Source organism: Trichomonas vaginalis, chromosome V, assembly GCF_026262505.1.
Source record: "Trichomonas vaginalis G3 chromosome V, whole genome shotgun sequence".
Lineage (NCBI taxonomy): Eukaryota > Parabasalia > Trichomonadida > Trichomonadidae > Trichomonas > Trichomonas vaginalis.
Window position 1 is genome coordinate 21,307,101 of NC_067207.1, and position 27,865 is coordinate 21,334,965.

General features: G+C 32.4%; 8 protein-coding genes, 1 non-coding gene and 3 pseudogenes across 12 annotated transcripts, besides 4 other annotated features; 4 read left to right on the top strand and 8 right to left on the bottom strand.

Annotated features, from left to right (window-relative positions):
* Positions 1 to 11,285: part of a mobile genetic element that runs on past the window's edge.
* On the bottom strand, positions 4,554 to 5,184 carry TVAGG3_0377280 (annotated as a pseudogene). Its single transcript has one exon. A coding segment is annotated over exon 1 (631 nt).
* TVAGG3_0377290 (phage tail repeat-like family) lies at positions 5,232 to 5,456 on the bottom strand (the record flags this gene model as incomplete). Its single annotated transcript, XM_051231967.1, has 1 exon — positions 5,232 to 5,456. The coding sequence occupies one exon, from the start codon at positions 5,454 to 5,456 to the stop codon at positions 5,232 to 5,234; it is 225 nt and encodes a 74-aa protein (XP_051101697.1).
* On the bottom strand, positions 5,835 to 5,990 carry TVAGG3_0377300 (uncharacterized protein; the record flags this gene model as incomplete). Its single annotated transcript, XM_051231968.1, has 1 exon — positions 5,835 to 5,990. One exon carries the CDS (start codon positions 5,988 to 5,990, stop codon positions 5,835 to 5,837), a length of 156 nt encoding a protein of 51 aa, XP_051101698.1.
* TVAGG3_0377310 (uncharacterized protein) lies at positions 6,010 to 6,411 on the bottom strand (the record flags this gene model as incomplete). Its single annotated transcript, XM_051231969.1, has 1 exon — positions 6,010 to 6,411. The coding sequence occupies one exon, from the start codon at positions 6,409 to 6,411 to the stop codon at positions 6,010 to 6,012; it is 402 nt and encodes a 133-aa protein (XP_051101699.1).
* TVAGG3_0377320 (phage tail repeat-like family) lies at positions 7,383 to 7,985 on the bottom strand (the record flags this gene model as incomplete). Its single annotated transcript, XM_051231970.1, has 1 exon — positions 7,383 to 7,985. The coding sequence occupies one exon, from the start codon at positions 7,983 to 7,985 to the stop codon at positions 7,383 to 7,385; it is 603 nt and encodes a 200-aa protein (XP_051101700.1).
* On the bottom strand, positions 8,003 to 8,637 carry TVAGG3_0377330 (annotated as a pseudogene). The gene has a single exon. A coding segment is annotated over exon 1 (635 nt).
* Positions 8,656 to 8,895, top strand: TVAGG3_0377340 (uncharacterized protein; the record flags this gene model as incomplete). The annotated part of the gene is made up of 1 exon (XM_051231971.1): positions 8,656 to 8,895. A coding segment is annotated over one exon (240 nt), but the record flags the coding sequence as incomplete, so codon positions are not given.
* TVAGG3_0377350 lies at positions 10,269 to 11,085 on the bottom strand (annotated as a pseudogene). Its single transcript has one exon. A coding segment is annotated over exon 1 (817 nt).
* A 387-nt stretch (positions 11,286 to 11,672) lies between the features above and the next one.
* On the bottom strand, positions 11,673 to 11,744 carry TVAGG3_0377360. Its single transcript has one exon. It is a non-coding gene; the product is annotated as a tRNA-Glu (tRNA).
* A 105-nt stretch (positions 11,745 to 11,849) lies between these two features.
* Positions 11,850 to 12,686: a mobile genetic element.
* Positions 12,687 to 14,286: 1,600 nt separating this feature from the next.
* Positions 14,287 to 15,105: a mobile genetic element.
* Positions 15,106 to 15,506: 401 nt separating this feature from the next.
* Positions 15,507 to 16,345: a mobile genetic element.
* Positions 16,346 to 17,855: 1,510 nt separating this feature from the next.
* Positions 17,856 to 18,703, top strand: TVAGG3_0377400 (cyclin-dependent protein kinase family; the record flags this gene model as incomplete). The annotated part of the gene is made up of 1 exon (XM_001301902.2): positions 17,933 to 18,442. The coding sequence occupies one exon, from the start codon at positions 17,933 to 17,935 to the stop codon at positions 18,440 to 18,442; it is 510 nt and encodes a 169-aa protein (XP_001301903.1).
* A 426-nt stretch (positions 18,704 to 19,129) lies between these two features.
* On the top strand, positions 19,130 to 20,724 carry TVAGG3_0377410 (RNA polymerase II CTD heptapeptide repeat phosphatase protein; the record flags this gene model as incomplete). The annotated part of the gene is made up of 1 exon (XM_001301901.1): positions 19,153 to 20,538. The coding sequence occupies one exon, from the start codon at positions 19,153 to 19,155 to the stop codon at positions 20,536 to 20,538; it is 1,386 nt and encodes a 461-aa protein (XP_001301902.1).
* A 202-nt stretch (positions 20,725 to 20,926) lies between these two features.
* TVAGG3_0377420 (aggrephagy protein) lies at positions 20,927 to 27,646 on the top strand (the record flags this gene model as incomplete). Its single annotated transcript, XM_001301900.2, has 1 exon — positions 20,927 to 27,646. One exon carries the CDS (start codon positions 20,927 to 20,929, stop codon positions 27,644 to 27,646), a length of 6,720 nt encoding a protein of 2,239 aa, XP_001301901.1.
* Positions 27,647 to 27,865: the final 219 nt, after the last annotated feature.

The window sequence follows — 27,865 nt, forward strand, 5'->3', positions numbered from 1 at the left end:
GACTTACAAGGTATGGAATTTACAATTCAATTGAAAAAAATTGTCAACGAACCTTGCATTCTTACATGTCTCAGGAACTCTGGTCTTGTTACAGAAGAGAAGATGAAGTATCTTGAGTCATGTGTGAAGACAAGGTACATTCTCAGAGGTCAATTGGCAAAAATTGCACCGTTGGCAAATGTCAATATCCGAGTCAACATACCTACAGCTAAAGGTTCTTCACATGACGACTATGTTGTTGACAAAGACTTACCATGGTTGAAGATTGTTAATTTTCCACAACCACTTCATGTTGAACGAAAGTCTTTCAAACCCATTGTTCGGAAAAGGCAAGTGCAACATTGTCAGAGCTGTTAACATTCTTTTCGAGAAAGGTTTGTTGGAACCGATTCCAGATGACAAGCTGACAGAAAGTTTTGTACCAAAAGACGAAACAAACTTTTCACTGTTAGCAAGACCAAAAGTTGTTCAGGACAAAGTTCTAGTACAAAAGAAGTACACAGTTCCAAAAGGAGTTGGATTGTTCGGATACCAACCTGAACCAGAAAGAACTTCCAATGAGGTTGCAAGAACTTCAAGATGCTATAAACAAACTTCCATTGAGACATCCAATTGACGTCAAATTGTATTGGAGAGCATCTGAGTTAGGTCAGAAGGTTTTATATGAAACAGGTTGCTTCGACGATGTTTATGAGATAAACAGGAGAAGTTTCTCAGAAGATAAGAGACTCACTTGAATTTCCACGAACTGGACCCATTGGATGCGACAAGTTCGACTCAGATGAAAAAATAATACTATGTCGACCTTAACGCTGCGTAACATGAGGTTTGTCCAATATATCCCGACTGGAATTCCAACGAAGATGGTGAGTCCCAGGAAGGAACTATACAGTTGGAAAAGTCATACAACAACTGTATGATATTAGGAAAGCTTCAAACCCCAAACTTGCAATGACACTCAATTGCTTATGAATTCGACATGGGGATATTCCATTAAGAAACCTCAAGCGGATGAAGAGTAAACATTATGAGAAGGTCGACAACTTTGTTGAAAGGTTTTCTCCTTTTGTTTTGAAGTACGAATTCATCCAAGGTCAAAGTGGCTTAGTAACCACATTAAAAACCTATTGTCGAACATTGGTCTTACCCTCAGTTCGCAAAGGCAGTCCTTGACAACTACAATGAGTTCTTCTCCGAAGTCAAATCCAAAGTGAAGGTTTACTATGAGAACATTGACGCACTCATGACGAACGAAGAAGGATACAACAAACTCATTGAAATGGGAATGGTCGGTGAAAAGATGGGTCAATTCAAATTGGGACAAAATTTTCACCGAAGTTCATGTAATATCGAAAAGGAAATATTGGGGTGTTAAAGAAGATGGTGAAATAGTTAACATTGCATGAAATAAAAAATTTTTATTCGAATTTGAATCGGACAGGTCGAGTTACACCATCTTTGGTCTCAAACTCATATATAACCTGTTTGTTTGTATTTTCGTCGACTATGGCACGAGACACGAACATTGACCAAACGTACAAAAAAGTGTCATTTCGGATGGTCACCAGCCAATCGCATTCGAGCACTTCGAAGAAGCCTTACTACGTTCCAAGGGAGAGGGTGGTCTGGTGCAAGGAGAGGTCATGAGACTCTACGAGCAGTACATCCTCAATGCCTGGGAGGACAAATCGTCCTTGGATTGGCAAATCTACACCAACTCCTCTGGGACGACCTCCTACGCAACTGGAGAACGAAAGAGTTCCAATTCAAGGTCGGGAACTAATTTTGCAAATTGACCTTAATTTCACATACTTATCCAATAAACACCTAAATTTACTTGGGGTTTTCCCCTAAAATAAAATTTTTTTACTCTTAGAACCACTCGAGGTTCTCCTTACGGTTGTTGAGCTTGTCACCGTCAATGTGTCTGACCTTCGTCTTCTTGTTTGGATTTGGAACCCATTGCATACCGACAAGCCTTCCCATGGAAAATTGTACCGTAATTTCGAAGGGTAAAGGGTTCAAGTGTCCCAGTTGTTGAGGACTGGGGTAAGAACCTTGCCTGTCTCCTTGTTGCGGATTTGGTATGGGTAGGGTTGGGAAATTTCGTAAGTGTCATCGGCAACAAGGGTTGCCCAAACTTCCTCTTCTTCGTGTTTCTCTTTCTTCCTCTTCTTCCTCTTCCTCTTTCTTCTTTCTTCCCGACAATCCTTCTTCAATTTGGTACTACACGAATTACGGTGTTGGAGGTTCTGTCCTTTCCGAGTTACCTTCCAGATGGCATCTATTCTCTTCGAAGAAACGGTAGATGAGTCTGGCAAGGTCTCGGTTTCTCTTCTCGCGTAAATGCGCAAGGTTTCCGTCAAATCGTTTCAGGACTTTCTCATTGGAAGCTTGGTTCATGAGGAACTCACCTTTAAGTCCCTTCATCTCTTTCCATAAGACTACTTTGGAGAGTCTTAACGGTGTTTGTCAAGATGAGCTTTCAAATTCAAAATTTGAATTTGAATGGGCGCTGATTCTGGGCAAACAAAGACATCTGCCATTGTGTTCGGTTCGGTGCTTGTATCGGACATCGAAAAAATGAAGTGGTTTGAGGAATGAACGGTTTTACTTCAAAAAGCTTGTTATGAGCGCGTTAAGTCATACAACAAGTTTAAAATAATATCTTGTTCTTCTTCTGAACGTTTGTTGTCTCTTCCGATAAAAGTTTCGAACAGAGAACCAAAAAACGTTTTTTGAGATTTGCGAAGAGTTCAGGCAAACGTTCATATTCTGGATATGTTGGGAGGCAGTTCAAAACATCTGAGCTGACTTCGGACAAAATTGGGGACAATGTCAGAAAATTCATCTTTGGTCGGACTGCTTGAAGGTAAGTCCCTTACATGTAAGTAGCTCTGGTAAAGTCTTCTCATTTCTGCTAACTTTTGTGGAGTATAGCTTCGTAGTTTAAGAAGTTTTATTTTAAATTGTCTTATTCCACTTCTTGACATCTAAACGGTAACTATCATGAGGTCAAGAGTAGCTTTGGAGCTTTAAAGTGGAGCTATCTGTTCCTTGACTTCTGCAATTTTGGTTTGCAATTGTGGTTTGAGAGCTCCTTCAAGTTCGCCGTCTATGTCGTTCTCAAGCCTTAAACCATAGCTTGAAAATACTTCATCGGTCAATTGAGTTTGGTGTGGACGAATTAACTTGCTTCATTCAAAAAATGAAAAAAATGTTTTTATAAAGACGTGACATGTATATGGCTATAAGAAAACTTACAGAAGGCTTCTTCTTACACATGAAGTCTTTGGCAACTTGAGTGTTGGTGTGGATTGGGGTGTGGAATTTAATTATATCTCGAGCGAAACAACAGATGTAGAATAACATTCCCACTGTTTTCTTGAACACATAAAACTGTGTATTGACAACTTGCATTTAAGGAAGAAGGTAAACATCAAGGTTACAGTTGAAATAGTTGTAAACACAAACTGTTGGAGTAACGAGTGTGAGTAAAAAAATAAAAAAGTGAAGTTAAAACGTTAAGGTTTATGAATGTTGGATGTCGCCTTAACAGGTTATGTAGAATGGTTGACCCTGAGAAGTGAAGGAGACCTTGAGAATTTGGCTCATTTTGGGAAAGGGTTCTTTGTTTGGAAGTAGTATCAAGGGAGTTGAAAAGAAACTTGAGAAGAGACTTCTTTCTTTGGCTTGCTTTATGTCGTCCTAGGTGTGTCTGGTATTTGAATTGGCAATTCCAGTCGAAGTCTCGAGATTCAAGGCAGCCCTTCCGTTATCCAAGTAACAAGCTTGCCTTTTAACATTTTGCTGAGGAAGTCTTTAAACAAGTCGTTAATTACCAAGTAGGTAAATTGCCTCGTCGGTAGGTTCGACCTCGACATTGCTACTGTCAGTAAAAGTACTCTTAACTGTAAGAAAAAGTAAGTGATAAATGTAAACAGAAAAAGTAAACTGCTAACTGTAAGTAAAATTTGTAACTGCTAACTGTAGTAAAAGTATCTGAAACCTGTACAGTAAAAAGTAATGATATGTCAGTAAAAGTAACTGATAAACGAGAGTAAAAAGGAAAAATTTGAGAGGGTTTTACGAACGATAAAGTCTGATAATGTAAGTTAAAGTTAATGATGATGTAAAGTGTAAAAGTAATGATAATGTAAGTTAAAAGTTAATGATAATGTAAGAAAAAAAGTAATTGATAATGTAAGTAAAAGTAATGATAATGTAATAAAAGTAATGGATAATGTAAAATAAAAAGTAATGATAATGTTAAGAAAAAGTAATGATAATGGTAAGAAGAAGTAATTGATAATGTACAGTAAAAGTAATGATAATGAAGTAAAAGAATGATAATGTAAAAGTAAAAAAGTATGATAATGTAAGTAAAAGTAATGAATAAGAGAGTAAAAAAGGAAATTTGAGGGGGTTTTAGGAGATAAAGTCATGATAAGTCAATGTCAGACTTATTTATGAAGGGGAAGTATCCAGCATGTTGTCTGACTGCTTGAGGGTTAGGTTGATACCATTCGAACTTCACGCTTACAATTCCTTCAATTGCATTCAAAATGTCTGAGTCGGAGTCAACCATTTGTTCTCTCTTTGTAGTCTTGAAAGCGTCAAGAAGCATTGCAGCTGTTGTGACATTGCCAGTGCATAGTAAATGTGACCATCCAAATCTGTTATGGTCAATCTGAGATTGTATCCTTTCTTATTTCCGTCTTGAATTGCAGCAAGTACTCCCATGAAGCCTTCTTTGTTCTTTCCATCGTCAAAGTTTACTGTAAAGGTTTGACCAGATGTAATTTTACTTCTAACTTCACGATACTTCTCATATGCATATCTTGTTCTTTCCATGGGAGCATGTGCGTCTTCACCTTTTCCTTTTTTCCTCCTCAAAGGATGCAATTGTTCGTCATGTTTCCAGTAGAACCTGGCAAAGCCGTCGTGTCCTTCAACTTGCGGCTCGTTAACATTGAAAGGCATGTCCATAAGACGTTCTTCTTCTAACCTCTCTAACCTGTTTGGATAATTTGCGCGTGCTGTTTCCAAGTCCATTTCATAGGTCAGACCAGCCAGTTTGTCATAGACTTTTATGGGTCTTCCCTTCCTATATTTAAACTTCTTTGAAACTTTCCAACCATATCTTTCTAACTCTGCTTTTATTCTAGCAGACCTTCTATCCATTCTATACGGGGGCATTTTTATAAAAATAAAAAAATGTTTTTTTTTCTTTACTTTACATAACCGCCTGCTGCCATAAGTCTTTGACGCCAACCCATACCAGCTAATGAAGGTTGACTTGGTTTAGTTTGGAAACTAAACTTTGGTTTTGGTTTATCTTCAGTTTTTGGCTCCCCTTCTTCTATCGGTTTTTCGTCACTTTTCGGTTCCTCTGACTTTACCTCACTTGCAGGTATGGTTGTGTCGTTAACATCTTCATAAATATCATATGCCATTTGTTTTTGTTTTCCTTTCAACTTTTTGTGTTTGTTGTAAAGTTTAGAATATTTCGACTCTAAGTCAATGAGATGTTCTATAATGAACTGTTGGTCAGTGAAGTATACCTTCCCATCTGTTGTCTCGAAAGCTCCTTCAGACTTCAATATTTTATTTGTGAGAGTCTGTTTCTTTTTTGAGATACTAGCCGTTCCATTTCTATGAAAAGTGACTTTATAGTTAGGGTTTGTATTTCCAGACCTGGCACTTTCTATTATTGAATTTTTCTCTTCATCTGTAAGTTCTTTGACAGGTTTTGACAATGGTTCTGAACTTTTTGTTTGTGGTGTCAAATCTACCGTTTCAACTTCTTCGTCATTTCATCTCAGTAAAAAATTTTAGTTTGGTTTGTTTTCAACTGGTTGTTTAGGTTTTTTAAGTCGGTCTAAAACTTCTTGAGGTATAGGAAGAACTTGACAAACACGTGGTTGTGTAACTGCTGGAAGCCGACAAATCCATCTTGAACCCATTTGTCTCAATGCTGTATTGTTCATTTCATCTCAGTAAAAAACTTTACATTCCCCACGTTTGAGGCGGTTGCGGTTGGTTATTGTTTACCCACTGTTGTGCATGGTTATATCCTCTGTTAAAGAATCTTTCACCTTGGTCCATATAGTGTCCTGCTTGGTTATAGTAGTCATTTGCTTTGTTATAGTAGTTTCCTGCTTCTCTTCCTACATTGTCCATCCATCCTTGAACTTTTCCTCTTGTTTCAGGATTTGGAATAAGATTTGCTGCATCTCGTGCTACCTCCCAACCTTTCTGTACGGTTTGTATAATAGGTTGCGCTTTCTCTTTCAGTATACCTAATGTACTCAAAATCTTCCTTCCAATTCCAAATGCACCTCTAGCTATTGTTCCCACTGCGGGTAAAAATCTGGATGCAACTCCTGCTAATGCGCCAAATAAACCCATTTCTTATGGGTTAAAAATGACGAATTCAAACAAGGACCCCTATGTTTCTAAAGCGACAAAGAAAGCACTCATGATAAAAATCTTTAGTTCAACACCAAATGCTTGGTTTATGGATATCTTGGAAAACATTCCGAGGTATAGAGAAGATGGACCACCATACTGGCTAATATTTGTTGGTCAAAACACAAGATACTGTGAAGCCATACCATTACAGTCCAAAAATATTTTAGATATCTTAGCAGCTTTGACAATATTTGTTGACAAATACCATCCAACAAAACTGACATCTGACTGTGAAAGTTCTTTCAAATCAGACGATATTAAAAACTATCTGCGTTCAAAAAATGTAAACCAATATTTCATTGTCGACCAAAACCATTCTGCTCTTGGTGTCATTGACAGTTGTATAAAAATCTTAAGAGACTTAAATCAACCACAAGGTGGTGAAGCAAATGAAATGTCATATGACGACAAATATAGACATTTCTCCATGGCAAAGATGAGACAAGTTTTAAATATTTACAATAGCCGTAAACAAAAAGGTTTGGGGAAACCACTCCCCCGAAGAAATGAAAAACAACCCCGACTTAGAGAAAGACTATATATTTAATAGTTTAGTCAAAAGAGACAAACAAGAAAGAATGCCAGGCTTCAAACTTCAGAAAGGTGACAAAGTAAAAATAGAAATACCTAAACGCGACCCATATGAAAATACTATTGACTATGACAACAATGGGAACTCGACAGGTACTCACATTCGTGTTCGTAAAAATAGAAGAAAGTATACAAGGAATATTATGAAGTTTTAGGCAAACATGGCAAAATGTACAGACTGCAAGCAGAAGATAAAACTACTATGTCAGACCTCGTTTCAAACTTGTCAAAGTTCAAGGTGGTATACTTTCAAAGACAGTTCCTAACAAATATAAGACAACTCCTGACGAATATGCTAAAGAAGTTGAAAATGACGACTAAGCATTTCTATACCATGCGTAAACTGTCATGTAAGGTGGCATGTAGTCTTTACTTTGTCCCGTTGTTTGCGTATACCCTGAAACGCGATGTGTATGGTTTCCTTCTCCCTGTGTGTTACCCCAGAAACAATTTATAGCAAACTGAACGTTGTCTTTAAACATCATATCCTTTACCTTTTTCATTGCTGACCAATCCCAAAATCTATGTTTATGCCAACCTGCTTCAGCTGTACTTAAATCTATGTAGTGACTGTGTGCAGGTAAGTTTTCACCTGAAATCGTTTTACTTCCACCTGTTTCCTTTGAAGAGTTTGCACAATACAAAAACCTGTCGACTATTTGAGTCCAAGTTCCAAAACCAAGTACTACTTCTGGTCTGGTAGAGTTCATTGACGTGTAAATAGAACCTATAGGATATACTGTTTGAAGTATTTCTGTCTTTAACGTTTGAAGCTCTGTTTTGTCAGCTTTTTTAACTAACTCATCGTTAACATATGTTTTGTCAGCTTTTTTATCTAACTCAACGTTAACATATGTTTTGTCAGCTTTGTTGTCATATAAATCTTGAGCAGTGAATTTAACTTTGTTTTCATCCTCCATGACATAGACATTTCTACATCTAGTGTATTTCATCGTCGTTATGTCTTCATCCGATGTTAAACCTTGTGGAAAGTTAGGAGGTTTCCAAAGTAGTACATCCCCACCAGTTCCATCAGGTTCTTCAACCGTTCCTGCAATATTTTCTATACCAACAGTTGCGAAGAAATCGTGTGTATGAGTCTTTTTAGAATATTCTTTGTCAGCTCTTGTCACTTCACTTGACATTTTATTGTCAACATATGTTTTATCCGCTTTGTCATCTAACATTGCTGGTAGTTCATCTACGTCATAGATGTTATGTGTATGGTGTTTTTGTGGGTATGTTCTATCTGTCCATGCGAGAATATAGTCTCTTGTTGCATCTACATACTCTTTGTCAGCTTTGTTGTCAATATCTGCCTTCAAAAGAAGTTCATCTATAGGTTTCTCGTTTAAAGTTCTTTTTGTTGGATTTATACAAACAGTATGGTTCTTACTGTCTTGAAATAGAAACTCGTCTGTCATTGGGTTAATGTCAGTTTTAAGTTTCCTTCTTTCAATGACTCAGATATCTTAGAATAGTTTGAAAAGTTTGTGTGTTCTTATTTAGAGCTTGTATAATGAGTTGTCGGTTGTGTTGTATTTCTCTCATAGACGCTGTTTCATTTGACATTTTTATTCTAGATAAAATATGCTTTCAATAGAAAAAGAAAATTCTAGAGTTGCTACAACTAAACCATTAGATGAACTTTTTACCAATGTCGGTCAAAAGTTTGAGACAGAGACCGTAAAGCATGAAGGCTATCGTTTTGACTACCCGTTAAGATGGTTAAGAGACCCATCTGTCACAAAAGCTATTGGCTTTCGTAGAATGAAGTTCATTTCAGAAGCCATACATGGTTTCCCATTTACGGTCGGTTTTGAAGTTCGATACTATAACAAAGAAAAACGTATGTATGAGAAATTTGAACAGGGAAAACTTTTACAAGTTAGTTTGCTTGTAAACTTAGAAACAACTCTTCAAGCTTTTCAAGAAAAAATAAACGATATCTATATCGAATATGCAAACCAGTATAACATTGACGAGGGAGAGTACCATCTCGATATTATTTATGACAGGAAAAATGCAACTGTTAAAATCAATAGAATAGAAGACCTTGGAGACAACGTTTATATTTCTACAAAATATAACAACTTGGCATGGTATAGATTTTTGAGGATGTTAAATCAGCCTGCAGAATATCCAGTACACCCGAACTTTTATGAAGTCGAAAACCCTAATGGAACATATGAAAATGTTTTCGACTCAGATGCTATTATAGTTCATGCTTCATTTTCTGGCGCACAAAACTCTTTTTTATGCTTGGCAAATGACTTTTACGAAAAACCTACAAAGCTATATGAACCACCAAGTGGAAGTATTTCAGACTTTCAAGTATGGTTTACTACAGATGGAAGAAAGAGAATAATTCCATTATACCACGCGTTTTACTTAGAACTTAGTTTCATATACAACTACTATCGAACGGTAAAAATATAATTTTTTAATACGGTTGAGGTGTTGGATTTGGTTGCCAACTTGACTGTGGTGCAGGTTCAGGCTGTTGTATAACAGGAGCTTGTTCTTCTGGTTCAGGGTCTTTAGGTATAATACCAACGAACTGACCTACTCTTTTACCAATATTTTTGACTCCGTTCCAAATTCCTCTTCCGACAGATTTTATTCCATTCCATATACCTCTTCCAACTCTTCTGAAGAAGTTTCCAATACTTGAAGAAACCCATTTTACTATATGTAAAAATCTAATGTCCGCCTAGTCTCTTACGTTTCCTGTTGAGTTCCATAGCATTCTTTAACTGGAGCTCATACATTCTGTTTCTCCTCTGGTAGAAAACATATTCTGGGTCAACTCCTGTGTTCGCGTCATCTGCATAAAGTTGTTTATATCCCACTTCAGGGTTTGTATAAAACTCTTTCCATCTCATATTTGCATACCATGGTGGCAAACCTAACGCAGCGTCATTTGACATGCAGTTTGCATTTGTACATCTGTTGGCACTTGACCATAGTTTGCCATTGCAGTTTGTATTCTAACTTCATTTGGAATATTCTCTGGGTTTGGTTGTCCAGGTTGCTGTGCATTCGCTAAGTTCTGTGCGTCCATTTAATATTAGATAAAAATATCTCTTACGAGTACATATACTGGACATTTGCAGGCATTGGTTCATCTTCATATTCTCTATATCTTTCTGCCACGTCAAATAAGTAAATGACACAATGGAAAAAACCTAAAACAAGTAGTCCTATTTCAAACCACATTTACTTACCAATAAAATTTCTTTGTTATGACACTTTCTCCAGTTTATAGGACCTCTCTCATATTCTATCTTATCGTATCTAAACTCATAGTCATGTATGTCCTCTAACCATCTCATGACACTTTCCAAACCACTTTTATCGGATGTAAAGTAAAAGCATGGATGGTTATGTAAAACGTCTAAAGTTTCTAAAGAGTCTCTCAAAGTCCAGTCTACTTGGTATTGAAAATCCCATGTGTTATAGAACGGCGGGTCCACTATAAAGAAAACATTTTCCTTGTCTTATATTTTTCATACAAATCTGTCCAATGACATCTCACAAAACTCTATACCCTCAATATATTTTTCTATGTCTCTTTGAAAACATTTGTATAGTTAAGATATAAAACTTTTGACATAAGTGTTTCAATGTCATGAACTCTTATAGCACCACTATATAATAGTCTAGCAGATATACTATCCCAGTCAATATATTCTGCTTTTTCAAAACCTCTCTCACAATATTTTTCTTATCTAATGGTATACGTTCCATCTTACCTATAGGTATCTTTTCTTTTAACTCTTTCAATATTTTGTTAGTGTCTGGTATATGTTTGAGACGGTTCATATAGTTGTCGAAGTCATTGCATATAATCTTTGAGTCTGGGAATATTGTATGACATAAATGAGATATATAGAAACTTCCACCGAACAAGTCTACAAATGTTAGACCATTCGGTAGTTTCTTAAGTTCTCTCAATAGAATATCTTTACATCTACTCTTATTTCCAAAGAAGGGTAGCGGTGGTTTTGTAAAATTCATTTTATATATATAATAAAAATGTTTTTACCTGAAAAAGTGACAGAAAAGTGACAAAACATGAAAACATATATATTTTGTGAAAAGCTCCTGGAAGACCCGTATATAAGAACTTCATTTATACTAAACATCTTCAGGGGCTAGAGGGGCGCAGCCCTGGAAGCCCCACTGCCTTTTTTTTTTTTTTTTTTTTTTTTTTTTTTTTTACTTTAGAAGAGACATTAATGAAGTATATGTTCAAAAATCCCAACTTATTTTTAATAGTGCAGATATCAATGTTAAAGACACATGTGGATCTACCCCTCTTCATCTAGCAACTCGTTATAATAACAAACAAACGGCAGAAATCCTTATTTCAAACAAGACAAAATAAAGAGTTTTCATAAAAGAATTATATAAAAAATTGATTTAAAGTTTTTACTGAGAAGCACGGTTAATATTCTCAACAAATGTAAGAGCAACATCGAGTGGTGTTGCCTTGTCTTGGACAACAGATTCAATACTGTCTCTAAAATTATGATTGTAATCTTCAAACTCTAATTCATTTGATACAATAATTTTATACATAGGTATCGTAAAGAAAAAAAGTTTTCGGATACGGGGAGTCGAACCCAGATCCTGTGGATGAAAACAACATATCATAACCGCTGAACGAAATTGGATGTATTAATTTAATTTTTTCATTTGTTTTATGTTTAATATCAATATATAAATTATCTCTGAACGCATCATTCTACAATAAGATGGATGACAACATGTTATTTTTGTTATAGACCGAAAATAGATTTTTTCGGTTTTCTCTTCAAATAATTGAAAGAATGATACTATTATAGGTTTATTATATTATATAGCATATAATCATGCTATAGCCGAAAATTATATGTTTTGAGAAGATTGAATATAACACAAATAAATTTGAATGTAAGTTAAATTGCTTGTTGTTTTTAATAGCTATTTAATGAGAAATCCAATATTGCAAAATTCAAATTGAATGATTGAAAGAACAGAAAAAGTCATTCTTTTCAATTTCGAATATGTTTCATTGTATTTATAATTATATGGCAAATAAGATATTTAAACTTGATTTTTGAAGGAAAATTCACAAAATTGAATAAATTCAAATAATTTTTATTCAAAAATAAACTAGTTATTTGAGTTTAATACTAATTATCCATTCAAACTACAAAGTTTGTAATTTAAAATATTTTGTGAGATCAGATTGAATTAATTCAAGGTTCTTTTCAATTAATATTAATGACCATATTACGCATTTTCGAACATTCTAAACCAAATATATAAAAATGGAGACGAATGTTAAATTTGCTAGACATAGGGGAGTTGTCTGCAAAGTTTTAGCTCTTATCTCTAACAAAAAATTAATTTTTAAAAAAATGACCGAATACGTTTCACAGCGAGAAAAAAATAAAAGGCAAGATAGAATTTTCTAGACATAAAGAAGTTGTTTACCGAGTTTTAGCTCTTATCTCTAACAAAAAATTAATTTTTAAAAAAAAGACCGAATACGTTTCACAGCGAGAAAAAAATAAAAGGCAAGATAGAATTTTCTAGACATAAAGAAGTTGTTTACCGAGTTTTAGCTCTTATCTCTAACAAAAAATTAATTTTTAAAAAAAAGACCGAATACGTTTCACAGCGAGAAAAAATAAAAGGCAAGATAGAATTTTCTAGACATAAAGAAGTTGTTTACCGAGTTTTAGCTCTTATCTCTAACAAAAAATTAATTTTTAAAAAAAAGACCGAATACGTTTCACAGCGAGAAAAAAATAAAAGGCAAGATAGAATTTTCTAGACATAAAGAAGTTGTTTACCGAGTTTTAGCTCTTATCTCTAACAAAAAATTAATTTTTAAAAAAAAGACCGAATACGTTTCACAGCGAGAAAAAAATAAAAGGCAAGATAGAATTTTCTAGACATAAAGAAGTTGTTTACCGAGTTTTAGCTCTTATCTCTAACAAAAAATTAATTTTTAAAAAAAAGACCGAATACGTTTCACAGCGAGAAAAAATAAAAGGCAAGATAGAATTTTCTAGACATAGGGGAGTTGTCTGCAAAGTTTTAGCTCTTATCTCTAACAAAAAATTAATTTTTAAAAAAATGACCGAATACGTTTCACAGCGAGAAAAAAATAAAAGGCAAGATAGAATTTTCTAGACATAAAGAAGTTGTTTACCGAGTTTTAGCTCTTATCTCTAACAAAAAATTAATTTTTAAAAAAAAGACCGAATACGTTTCACAGCGAGAAAAAAATAAAAGGCAAGATAGAATTTTCTAGACATAAAGAAGTTGTTTACCGAGTTTTAGCTCTTATCTCTAACAAAAAATTAATTTTTAAAAAAAAGACCGAATACGTTTCACAGCGAGAAAAAATAAAAGGCAAGATAGAATTTTCTAGACATAAAGAAGTTGTTTACCGAGTTTTAGCTCTTATCTCTAACAAAAAATTAATTTTTAAAAAAAAGACCGAATACGTTTCACAGCGAGAAAAAAATAAAAGGCAAGATAGAATTTTCTAGACATAAAGAAGTTGTTTACCGAGTTTTAGCTCTTATCTCTAACAAAAAATTAATTTTTAAAAAAAAGACCGAATACGTTTCACAGCGAGAAAAAATAAAAGGCAAGATAGAATTTTCTAGACATAAAGAAGTTGTTTACCGAGTTTTAGCTCTTATCTCTAACAAAAAATTAATTTTTAAAAAAAAGACCGAATACGTTTCACAGCGAGAAAAAAATAAAAGGCAAGATAGAATTTTCTAGACATAAAGAAGTTGTTTACCGAGTTTTAGCTCTTATCTCTAACAAAAAATTAATTTTTAAAAAAATGACCGAATACGTTTCACAGCGAGAAAAAAATAAAACTTTACACTGATTTTAATTTTCATTTCCAGTCACTTTACTTATTTTTTTTTTATTTTTTTCATTTTAATTATAAATTTTTTCATAATACGTTTATTTACGTTACCATTTTCTTTATTCTTTTGAATTCCATACTACACACTTATAGAATATTTTGATTGTTAACGTACTTCATTAGAATGAATCCTTACAAAGGGTATGTCGATCGAATTTACCTAATTGGTATTTCCAATCAGATTGAAAAAGGTAAAATGACATGGGAAGAAGCTTGCACCCATGTTCCCATCGCCCCAACCCTTCAATCAAATGATTTCAAATATTTAGATGTTTCAAAATTTTTTACAAAATCAATTTAGCTTACAGAATATCCCATTGCCTAAAGGCAAGAAAGGTCGTAGGGTCAAGCCCTACGACCAAATCAAAGCTCTTGCTGTGATACATGACCACTGGGCCTTTCCCTGTGGTCAAACAAAACAATGGAAACGTTTGAAATTACAACAAATTGATGTATCTTATAGAGAAGTACGCAGATACTTCAAAGAAAATCATTTCACCAAGACGCGATTAGAGCATGCCGGGCCAGAAACAGCAGTAAGATATTGGGCGCTTTCACCCAATCTTATCTGGCACGCAGATGTTCATTATTTTAGGGGTGTTCGTGGCCAGTATATTTATGGCATAATCGACGATTTTAGCCGCAAAGTCCTAGCGTGTATACAAATACCAGATATGCTGGCAGCGACGACAGCGAACTTTGCGGCTTCCGCCTTCATTGAATTTGGCGCCCCTTATTGTTTCTGGACCGACAACGGTTCAGAAAATAGGGGAGCCTTTCAAGATCTACTTGATCTTTGGGGCGTCCAATGGCGGCATACAGACTCTCATTCTCCCTACCAAAATGGGAAGATTGAGAGATTCTGGCCGACATTGGAGCGCTGCCAAAGCATTCAGGCTATTCCTGCCTTTATTTGGGAGTACAATAATAACACACCGCATGAAGATCTCCCAATTAATCCATTAACTGGAACAAATTACACGCCAAATCAAATGTATCAGCTGAAACCGAAATACACAAATGCAGATACAGAAAGGTTGTGGCAAATATGGGATACAGATACAGGCATGACCGCTATTGACACATTCACAGCGTAATAATAAACATAATTTTTTTAATTTCATTTTTAACAAGTTTTTTTAAATGTATGTAATGAATAATTCATTAGAATATGATAATGCACATTGTAACAGAATAGAACAATCACCAAATTTTTTTTTGAAATTAAAAAATAAAAGTAAAAAGTATAAAGTAATCTAACCAAAAAAGATATTTAAAAGAATTTTGGAAAAAACAGAATAAGGATAATGATATTATTTTAGATACACAATCGATGTACTGAAGAATAATCCGGTAAAATGATGATATAAAATTAGATTATTTTACAAGTAGCTAAAAGAATAAAACTATAATATAAAATAAATGAAGTTTAATGAAACAATAAAGGTTAAATAAATAATAAAGATTTTTATTTTATATCAGTATTGAGAAGAAGTAACAGCTGACACTTGGTAGACAACTTCTTTATGTCTAGAAAATTCTATCTTGCCTTTTATTTTTTTCTCGCTGTGAAACGTATTCGGTCTTTTTTTTAAAAATTAATTTTTTGTTAGAGATAAGAGCTAAAACTCGGTAAACAACTTCTTTATGTCTAGAAAATTCTATCTTGCCTTTTATTTTTTTCTCGCTGTGAAACGTATTCGGTCATTTTTTTAAAAATTAATTTTTTGTTAGAGATAAGAGCTAAAACTTTGCAGACAACTCCCCTATGTCTAGCAAATTTAACATTCGTCTCCCATTTTTATATATTTGGTTTAGAATGTTCGAAAATGCGTAATATGGTCATTAATATTAATTGAAAAGAACCTTGAATTAATTCAATCTGATCTCACAAAATATTTTAAATTACAAACTTTGTAGTTTGAATGGATAATTAGTATTAAACTCAAATAACTAGTTTATTTTTGAATAAAAATTATTTGAATTTATTCAATTTTGTGAATTTTCCTTCAAAAATCAAGTTTAAATATCTTATTTGCCATATAATTATAAATACAATGAAACATATTCGAAATTGAAAAGAATGACTTTTTCTGTTCTTTCAATCATTCAATTTGAATTTTGCAATATTGGATTTCTCATTAAATAGCTATTAAAAACAACAAGCAATTTAACTTACATTCAAATTTATTTGTGTTATATTCAATCTTCTCAAAACATATAATTTTCGGCTATAGCATGATTATATGCTATATAATATAATAAACCTATAATAGTATCATTCTTTCAATTATTTGAAGAGAAAACCGAAAAAATCTATTTTCGGTCTATAACAAAAATAACATGTTATTTTCCTTTGAATTGAAATCTAGAAAATTCAATATATTTTCCTAAAGTACTCACAAAATCTAGATTGAGAGGCAGTCAATGACTTTTGAGGGGAAATTAACGCATGGAATTTAATATTATTTAGGTTGATATTCTTGCTTATTATTTCAGAAAAAAATCTTAAAAATTTCAATATGAAAATTGAAAGCAATTCAAAAAAATTGCTAACATGTAAATTTTAATATCCTATGCATAATTTCATATTTTGAACATTTTTTATTTTTGTTTAAAACTTAAAATTTTGCGAATTTAATATAATTTATAAAATATAATACGTATAGCTATTTAAAATACACTAAATTTAATTGTTAATTGACGTTTTTGGGAATGAATTTTAGCAAAACATGCCTGAATCCGAAAATTTGAAAGAACGAATTACACAATCATATATGTAGAATTCAAAATACAAACTTAAAGATTGTATACGTTTAAAATTATTCAGATTGTGTTTGATTTCCATTCATTCTGTTTCTTTTGAACTCTAACACTAACATTTCATGATGAGTACATGATCCATTTATACATGGTTGAATTGTTCCAGATTCTACCAGAAAATCAATCCAAATTTCTCAATGCATTCATGTTGATTGGACAAAATTTAAAATTTATCAGCCTTTTTCAATAGAAACTCATATATTCCCTAATGAAATGTAATTTTTGCTACATTTATTTCAATCAAATTTCAAAAAATTGACTGCAGAGCTTGAAAAGGTGATGAATCATGTTGGTATTAGATGTACATATTAGATTTACTATTTCCAAAAACTGCTCAAATTTGAATAGTTTTTAGAAAATTTCGAATTACACTCCTTACATTATATATAATTAAATGTTTAAATTTTATTTATTTTTCCCTTTTAATTTTATAACGTGCTCTATCAAAACTAACCTCTCAATTGAAGGCCACAAAATCTAAGTAGTGAAGGTACACAAATTTTGTATGGAGTACGGTTCAATTTTTGAGAGCCTCACTACTTAGATTTTGTGACTACCTTATATACATCCACCTCCGATCATTTTTAATTTTTAAGTCTCATCACACTTTTCAATGCTCGATTTTTAAAAACTGTTTAAAAATGGAGCTTATATTGAAAGAGTGTAGAGACTAAAAATTACCACAGACTATTTCAGAGGATTGAGTTGCCACTCAATCCTCTGAAAAGTCTGAGCTAATTTGCAAAATTTATAATCGGAATTCATAAATCATACCCTCCGCTGTTCATAGAACAATACTATCCATATTATTGATTATAAATCATATTTATTAAGTCCGAAAAAATTGAGTAAATATTGCGAACAGAGTTTTGATTTTAACAGACCAATCGTATTGCTATACTGAGTATAATATGAAAACATTCACAAAAAGCATTTTTAAATTTATACTTGTAATCGTTCGATTTTCAACCATAAATCACACCATATATTTAAAGCAATTCAACAGCATAATAAAAATTTCGTATCTTTGATAAGAGATAAATCGCTAGCATTAAATTGTGGGCACACCGGATTTTGAGGGGGCATCACACGTGGAAGATGGGAAAAGAAGCCGATGATAATATTCTCCCAACTCTTCGCGTGATTGCTTTTACACTGCAAGAAGCAGCATCCCAGAATAAATTGCTTATTGGGAGAGACGTGACACTATCTAGATTTCATACATTAAGTCCACCCAAAATTCCTATCCTCAAATATCTCGGGTATCTACATACAAATGGCAATTGTCCTCGATCAGTATTCATAGTTGCTCTCATTTTATTGGATAGATTGCTAATTCAGCAGCCTCAGATCAAGATTACGCCAAACACTGTTCATAAGTTGTTTTTGTGTAGCCTTTTAACTGCATCGAAGTTCACAACAGATATGTACTATAATAATATTACATGGGCCACGATAGGAGGCATCAGATTAGAGGAATTGAATGTTTTAGAGTTAGAGTTTTTGTTTTTACTTGGATTTACAATCGTCGTCACAAAGGAGGAGTTCAACAAATACGACCATGAGCTTTCAGTTAAAGCCTCCTTACCAGAATTTCATGAAGGATGATTATGATCCGTTTTATACTAGTAACTAATGAATTTTTTCTTTGTGTTCTTAAAGATTATGTTTTTTACCATATGAAATTTGTTTTTCTTAGCAATTTTTTCTTCATCGGATGTTTTGGTCGAACTTCTGAATATTGTCTGGCCATCGACATAAATTAACTGCAAATATTCTAGAAATAGTTGCAAATCTAGATGATGTTATAAAGATAATTTTACATTAAATTATTTATGTCACAGACACCAATTATACATTGCAAATAATCTTTATCCAGCATTAAATTTCATTGATTAACTTCCTGTTATCGCTTGGCTTAGATTTAATTCAAAATTTATTAAAAAATGAATGAATTCCTATAATGGCTTAGGGATAACCTCAAAATTTCAATACAAATCAAATGTGATATATCAGAAGCGTTGATTTTATTCAAACAATTATTAATTCGAAAATCAATCAGCGTATGTATATTTCAATCTCAATCAGATCTTATAAAACCACATAAGATACTTATCCATAAGGTTTTAAATGTTAGAAGAGATTTGAAAACCATCTTGATGAATCATCATTGAGAAGTCTGAAAGCAAATAAAATATAGTGCAAAAATCGAAAATATATCCATATGCATCTTATTCGACTAAGCTCATGTAAAGTTCACTTATTTTTTCAGTACACTGACCTGAGATAATTCATAAAAAAATAAAAATTTGAAAAATATGTCAAACAATCAATGCTCCCATCCAGTTGTTATCAACGGAATTTGCACGACTTGTAGCTCGCAAATTGATCAGAAACTATTAGATACTAATTATGTTCGCGCAGATCCAAATAATTCGATTGTTATGATATCTTTTGAAGAAGCAAAGCGAAAGAATCTTGAAGAAGAGCAAAGACTTATAGATGCCAAGAAATTATCATTGGTTATTGATTTAGACAAAACATTAATTGATACAACAGAAGTTCGGAATCGAGCTGAGGTAGATGCCATCAAAAAATTAGATCCTGCAGCAACAGAAGATGATTTCTTTGAATTTAATATGAATCAGAACCTTTTAATTCGCTACCGTCCTCATGTTAGGCAATTTTTAGCATCTATCGCTCCATACTTCGATATGCAGATATATACATTAGCTTCTCCAGCATATGCTCATGCCATTTTAAGCAAAATCGATCCAGAGGATAAATTATTTAAGAATCGAATTTTTTCTCGTACAGCTGAAGATTTTGCCATGATCAAAGAAGCAATGCGTAACCAAACTGATATAGTTAATAAAAAGAATATCAAGAAGATTTTCCCTTATTCAGACAAATTAGTCTTAGTTCTTGATGATTCTCCTGAAGTATGGTTCTGTGATAATAACAAATTATTCAAAGGCCTTGTACAAATTAAAAGATACTCTTATTTCACTAGACAAGGACCAAATTCTCCTCCAACAGTCAATCCTGACTATGTTAATGATGATATTTTAATCCAAATGCGCTCGGTTCTGATAGATGTACATGATATGTTCTACAAGAATTATGATCCAGAAGAATCTCATGTAATTATGACTTTACATCAGAGAAAAGCACAAGTTTTTGAAGGAAAGACATTTTATTTCTCTGGTTTATCCGAAGATGACACTATGACGTTTACTCGTTTAGCTGAAGAATTTGGAGCATTAGTTGTTGACTCTTTTACTCCATATACGACACATATAATAGTAGGAGAAGGAGGCACAGATGATCAGATCCAAAAAGCAATGGAATACAGAGGTGTTTATATAATTTATTTGAAATGGCTATTTGAATGTTTTATTCAATATGCTCGTATCGAAGAATCTTTGTATTCTATCCAAGGTATTCCATGCCCAACAAATGGAAATGAAGATTTGGAAGATCAACCCGCTGAAGATGTTTCTTCCGGAGATATGGACTTTGGATTTGACGATCCAGAAGAAAAAACAGTTACAACTAACGTTCAGAAGTTAACTTACGATGATATAAAAGATGATCCTGATTGGATGAATAAAGTTATGGCAATGGAAATAGATTCTGATGAAGAGGAAGATAAACAAGGAAATGATGATGGTAATGAGGAAGAAGAGAGCAAAAAAGAATAATTTATATCAGGATATTGTATTTAATAAAATTTATTATATTTAAATCAATATTTAGTTTTTCTACCTTACGGTCATACGAAATTTACAGTTTTCATTGCATAAGAGCAAATTTTACCCGTCATGATAACTTTCTTACAGAACAATTAACGAAAATAGCTTAAACGCTGTTTCCACATTAATAATCAGCACATGTGTTTCCAAAGTCTATGTTAATTGGCTGTCCAAATCCACGATCTAAATCCGATTTATGGAAATGAACGAAGATTTTCGGATGATTGACGCTTGAAAATTATTCAATTTAAAGAAACATTGTCAATCTATAGTTCCAATCACTTCAATGGAAGTTCGAAATTTGAGTTGGAAAAACTGACATGAACCTAGCAGAGGAATGATAAGTGAGTCTAAACTCGAATCTATTCTCTCTCTGCTCAGGCGATTCAAGCCATTCATCAAGCAAACAAAAAACGATCCTAGTATTGAGGAAATTTACAATAAATTTTCACTCCCTCCAATCTTTCGCGAAGATATTCAAGAATTAGAACAGTACTCAGACATAAATTTGATTAAAAGGCTTTTAACAAAGCGAAGTTTGTACTATAATCGATTTTTCATCAGCGAAATCACAAAATTAGATTTAATGCCAGATCAATTAGTTCAACTTCCTAAAATCTCAGTACTAATAGCGATGCATTCGATCATGTTTATCTATGCTAGCGACTTAAATCAAATACAAGATCAATACGAAATGCTTTTAGAACTAAATTTTCGATTGAAAAAATTTTTGACAAAAATTGAATACGAATTTCTCGTTTTCGGAATCACAGAAGTGTTTGCTAGATTCAGCAGGAGATTGTTCCCAACAGACTACATCGGTCCTATCTTTGACAGAGTTTCTTTATACGGTTTTAACGCAGCAACTGAAGTTTTACTTAATCTCATTAATTTATCAAAAAGTGACATCAAAAATGAAGAAATCTTCCTTCAAAACTTTCTTCTTGCAAGCATCAGCAACAACTCAGACGATATTGCTAAAGAAGACTTCTCAAGAATCTCCAAATACATCGAATACTACTTGAAAGATTTGACAACAGAATCTTTGAATTTTCTGACAACTCTATCGTCATTTAAAGTTGATGAAAACCTCGAGAACTTGTTTATTAAACTACCAATTTACATGCAGACGAAACTTGATGATTCCAAGAAAATCGATGTCTGGAAGATAAAAACAAACAATTTAAGTGATGCTGACAATTCAAAACCAGGAATGCAACTAGAAATGTCTTTATTTGATACATCAAACCTTCCAACAAAACTTACACCATCTTCCAGTGAAGAGTTTGAGTTAAATTTTGATTTCGAGAACATAATAACACAACGAGATTTAAGTTTGATATCAAAGATCACTTCAACATTGATGTGTTGTCTCCATGAATATACAAATGACTTTTTCATTGCTTTTTCTGGTTGTTTTATTCAACCTTCTGAATTCGAAATATATTATTACGTTATTTATCTTTACATTTTGTCGAAAGTTCAGAACGTTGCTCCTAATAATCGTATTGTTCAATCACTCCTAACAAAAAAAGTTTGGACACCTGGTATAAGTATTTACAATAAAAGTGACACAAACTTTTCAATTGTCACTTTTTTGAGACAAAGTGTTTTACAAGTAATATCAACTAATTTCCCGAAACTCATAAAAGATCTACTGATATCGTTGAAACAGAATCCATTTTTATTTGCTGAAACACTTGGTCGAATTCATGCAAAACTTTCAAGATTTGATTTATTGACATTATGTGATGAAATGACATTGAGTTGTATAATTGAAGTTTTATCGAATCTCACGAAAATGCTGGTAGACAGAAAAGATATTGAATGTACAATACACGAGGCGAGATCAACAATTATTATCTTTATTTTCGCAATGTTAGATAATCAGACGATAGCTTTACATTGTTTCACTTCACATGTATTTTTAATTGGTTTTCTTTCTCGAATTACAGAGATTTCTATTCAAGCATCTTTAGTTATATCTTTAAGACAGTTTTTGTCAAATTTTGCTGATGAAAACATTTCACTTTTACAACCTGTTTCAGAATTTATTTGTGGAATTATTGATAAAAACAGAATGTTACAAACAGAAGATGATAGATTGACATTGGATTTGTTGAAGTCGATTAATGAATCAATAACTCATTCCAAGTTTATAACTACAGTGTTTAGAGATATTCCTCAATACGCTCTGAATTATTTGATAACGAAACCATCTGTTGAATTGTTAAATGTCATTTTATCTTTGTATCAATTGATGCTTACAAATTTGAATGACTTTTCTTTTGATTTAGATACAATTCACAAATTATCAGATGTCATCAAGAAAATTGGTATTAAAAATGACAGCCAAACAATGCCACTTTTACAGAACATGATGGCGAAATCTAAATCTAGAAATGCAGATGTTCTTTTCATTATTCATGAACCTTCTGTTATTTTGTTGATTTTCTCAATAATTTCTTCAAAAAGTGAACTGGAAAAAATGTTATCTTTCTTTTTACAGCTTTGTAAGTTTTGTATATACAATTGCCAGATGTGCCACAAAGGCGCATTAGATAAATTACTTCTAACTTATTTGAAGAATTTGTCAAAACCGTTTGTTTTCAGAGGATTTACATTTGAATTTGATGTTTCCGAAGAAACAGTGAAAGAAACAATTTTCCCATTGATTAATATATTATTTGTTACTTCTTCTAATGTACAAATACCAAGTTATGCAATAGATATATTAGTTCCCGATTCACAAAACAAATTTTGTAAATATTCACAAGAAGTTTTGAGTTTATTACACAGCGCATTAAGTGTCATTTCTTCTGAACCAAAAATTGATTTCATGTGTGGAAATCCAAGCCAAAACGTTATCTACAATGATTTCAAGATGATGGACATTGCTGATGGATTCACATTTAAATTCAAGATCAGATATGATAGTCCTTTAAGTGTTATTTCAAATTCTCGTCCTTTGATTTTTTCAATTTCTGACAATGAAGAAATTAATTTCCAAGTTTTTATAAGAGGTGATTCTTTGATGTGCAGAACATATTTGTACAAATCAAAGTCATCGTCAATTGCAACATTAAGTTCTTCTTTAAGTCACGAGAGATGGCATAAAATAGCTTGTAATGTTACGTTTTTGGAAGGAAACATTGTAAATTTAAGTATAATTATTGACAACAAAAAAGTGAAATATTACAATATCAATTTTCCAAATTATATTTCTAATGATTTGATGTTAGAATTGGGAGGATTTTGTGATGAATCATTCGACCAAAATGAAATAGAAAATGATTTCTTCTGCGCTATTTCAAAACTCAAAATTTATGGCTGCATTATTAATTTGGATCAAAATTTCAGAGAATACAAAGATAAAATAATTTTCTCAAAAGAAAAATTTGACAAATGTGAAGTGACTTTGAACGGAATGTCTTTTCCTAAGACAATTTATGATTCTTTCCTTTATTGTGGAAATATTTCTTTGTTCATTCCTCTTTTTAAGTTCATCAATACGATGCCAATTCACTTTTTAGAAGTTTTGATTGAAATTTTGACACTTTTAGTTTGTCATTCAGTAGAAAATGAAAAATCATTCATGAAATACATTCCTTTGATTGCGAATTATCTTTATGAATCGGATTTATCTTATACTATATTTTACAAATTGACTTTGTTCTTTTCAAGTTTGAATTATCCAGAAATGATTGAAAAATTTTTAGAAGAAATAATTTTCAATTTCGAAATTTGGTCAAAAATTGATGCCCAAAGTTTACAAAAAATTGTTTCATATTGGAGCTCATTAGTTGATTATCAGAAGATCATTAACATCTCTAATTTGATTCCTAAGATGAGAATCTACTTCTATTACGAACCAATTGAATCAGAATTAATTTTCAAACAAAGAGATCCGAATTTAGATGTTGAATTTTGCCGAATGAAACTGAATTCATTGATATTGAACTTGAACTTCACTGAAAAGGATTATTTGTTGATAATATCTCATTGTACAGTTTGCAAAGACAAAACACAAGTCTTAGATCTCTTGAAACTCTTGTTGAATCTAACAAGAAAGAATCAAATTCAAATTCCAAATGATTTTTGTCACTTTTTATTTTTAGTTTTGAAGCCGAATAACGACAAAAGATTTTTACTCATTGTCAAGTTAATGTGCGAAATAGGTGGCGAAAAAACAATGGAATACTTGAGATTTATAACAATGAATGTCACTTTTGAAGGTTTTGCCAATAAAACCGTTTTTTCAAAACTTCTGAAGAAATTAACGAGATATCCAAGTTTAATTGTTCTTTTGAGTTGGATGTCAAGTTATTTAGGTGAAGAAGAGATGTCAGAATTCGCAAATACATTAATATCAATTGATCAAGTTAATTTTACTGACAAATTCTGGTTTTTACCATTATTATTAGTATATTTCACGACAAATGATACAACAACTCGTGGATCAATTTATGTTTATTTGACTTTGCAGTTCAAGAAAGAAGATGAAGACTCTGAAGGCTTTTTAACATTGTTATATACTATTTTATTGATTTGTTATATTGGAAATTATAATATTGATTTGTACTTGAAACAATTTTTGGTTGATGTTAATGATATCGATGACAAATTAGCTTGTGTGTTTTTGTTTGTTATTTTATATCATCCGAATATTAATTGTTTCACGAATTACATGCAATTGATCTTTGATTTCTCCAGTTTTAATACTGAGAAAAGAGAAACAAAAACAGAAGAATTTGGAAAACCGAATTTCACTGATTTCATTTCAATGAAAGAGTTTCTCAATGAACCAATAAAATCTCCACAATTTATGTTGAGATTGACAAGAGAATTGAACTTTTTGAACAAAGATTTAGTTCTTAAAATTATAGAGAAACAAACAGACAACAAATTAATGGATCTTTGGTTGGATTTCCTCACGAAATTACTCAACAAAGAAGAAGATCAAAAGATGAACTTAAAAATTCTAGAAACAGGTGATGATTTCCTTCAAAGTTTGAAAAATACTGCTTTAGATAACATGGTTTTTGTTAAGAATTCTCTTTTGGATTATTTAGATTTGAACTATGACATTGATCCAACGTTGATATCGGTACAATCAACAAACATTTCAAGGATAAATCATAATAAACAACAAGTGAAATGTTGTGGCCAAAAAATCGAAAGAAACTTAATCAAAAAATTCCAAAATGGTTTCTCAATTTGGAATAATTTCTGTCATAATAAGATCGTACAAAAGAGATCAAATACAATGTCAAAATTCTTGACATTTCCTTACTTCACAAAAACTCTTTCTTTCGAAAATAAACTTGAAAATGAATTTTCTGAAGAAAAAGTGCCACTTTACAAAGCCGATTGCAAACAGATCAAGATTTCTGGTGTGAAACCAGCCAAATTATTGATATACAAGGATTCTGTTCAAATCGTGAAAATGACATCGGTTAAAACAATAAAAATGTCAAAAATCATTTTTGTTTTGCCGCGAAAAAGATTTTTGCAACCGAATTCGATTGAAATTTTCACGAAAAATCAAAGTTATCTTTTAGATTTTTCGCCACAGACGAACGAGAATGTTTTGAAAGAACTCAAAGGAAAGAACAAAGGAGAAATCAAGAAATACACGAAACAGTGGATTTCAAACAATTTGAGCACTTATGAATACCTGATTTACATAAATTTGTTTGCAGGAAGATCTTTCAATGATTTCCAGATTTACCCTATTTTCCCATGGTTTTTCCATAAGGACCAAAAGAGAGATTTCTCTAATGAATCTCTAACAGATTTCATTGCTTCAGATAGAGCTGTTTTACCCCCATTTTGTGTCAAAAAATTGTTGACAAAGAATTTGACAAAAAGTGACATAAATGATGTGATTTTATTTCCTGATTCCATTTCTGAGTTAATTCCAGAATATTTCCTTTGTCCTGACGTCATTCCTGACTTTGAAGGCAAAATAGATTACGTTCTCAAAAACATTTCTTCTCTTGAAGATGAAGAGAAAATTGTAAATTGGATTGACAACGTTTTCGGATGTGAAATGTCCAAAAAATATGGAATTCTCTTCCAGGAACAAGTTTTCTCGAAACTTGACAATCTGGAAATGATTAATGATGGCCTGAGACAAGGTGGACAGATGCCAATCCAGTTATTCAAAGAAAAACATCCGTTACGCGATGTCAAAACCGTCAAAGTCAAAAATTTGGAAGTTTACAATTTCGGGACTTCTTTTGACTCAATTTTCCTTGAAAAAATGGATGAAAACAAGATAAGTTTCGTCTGTGTCAAAAACACAGAAATGTCAAAAGCAACCGTTAACGTATCTAACAGTAACGTTTCCTTTGAAAAATACCAATTTGCAGAATTGATAAATTTGACCAAAAACGACAGAATTTATCAAATTGACGATGGCATTTCTATTTTCCGGAATCAGCAACAGTCTCTTTACATATTGGACAGCACAGGAAACAGAGAATGGAAATATATTTTCAATCCTTCTTTCGTAGAAAATGAAATAATTTGTTCAAACAACGGATTGTTGTATATCAAAGGCAGATTCACTGTTTGTTTTGCTGATGAGTTGCAGGCATTCTGTTACAGCAAAATACACAAATTATTGATTGTTGGCACTTTGGACAATTTCATTATTTGTTACAAACAAAATGGAACTGTTTTGTTCTCATTGAAAATTGATGATTTCGTTGCAACAAAAATTGCGATTTCTGATATTTTTGGTTTCGTTTTTTGTTCGAATTCTGAAGAGATTGTTTTCATTAGTCCCAGTGGAAACTTGATACACAGAATGAAGATTAATATCCAGATACAAGAGTTGGCTTGCGTTTCCACGAAAGGAAGAGATTTCGTTGTTTCTATTGACAACAAAGGATTTCTCAGAAAAATTAATTATTCTGACAATTTGATTGAGATTTGCCAGACTTCTTTCAACTTTAGAGGCCCAATTAAGTCTTGTCTTGCAAGGAAAGACTTCTTAATAGCTCTCACAGATTCTTCTGCTGTTTTTATTCCAGCAGAATTCTTTATGTAATTTAGTTTTTATTTTATTATTATGTATTATGTTTTAATAAAATTCATTTCTATTTTTTCGTAATTTAGTTTATTTGGTTTTTTATAAGGTGAATCACTATGAATGAATGGAACATGTGGTTTTGAAACTCTACCATGAAATCCTGCGAAAAAGGATAGAAAATTATTATCCATATAACAAATTCCTTAGAGAAGAAAAATTCATGATAAAATCGCCATT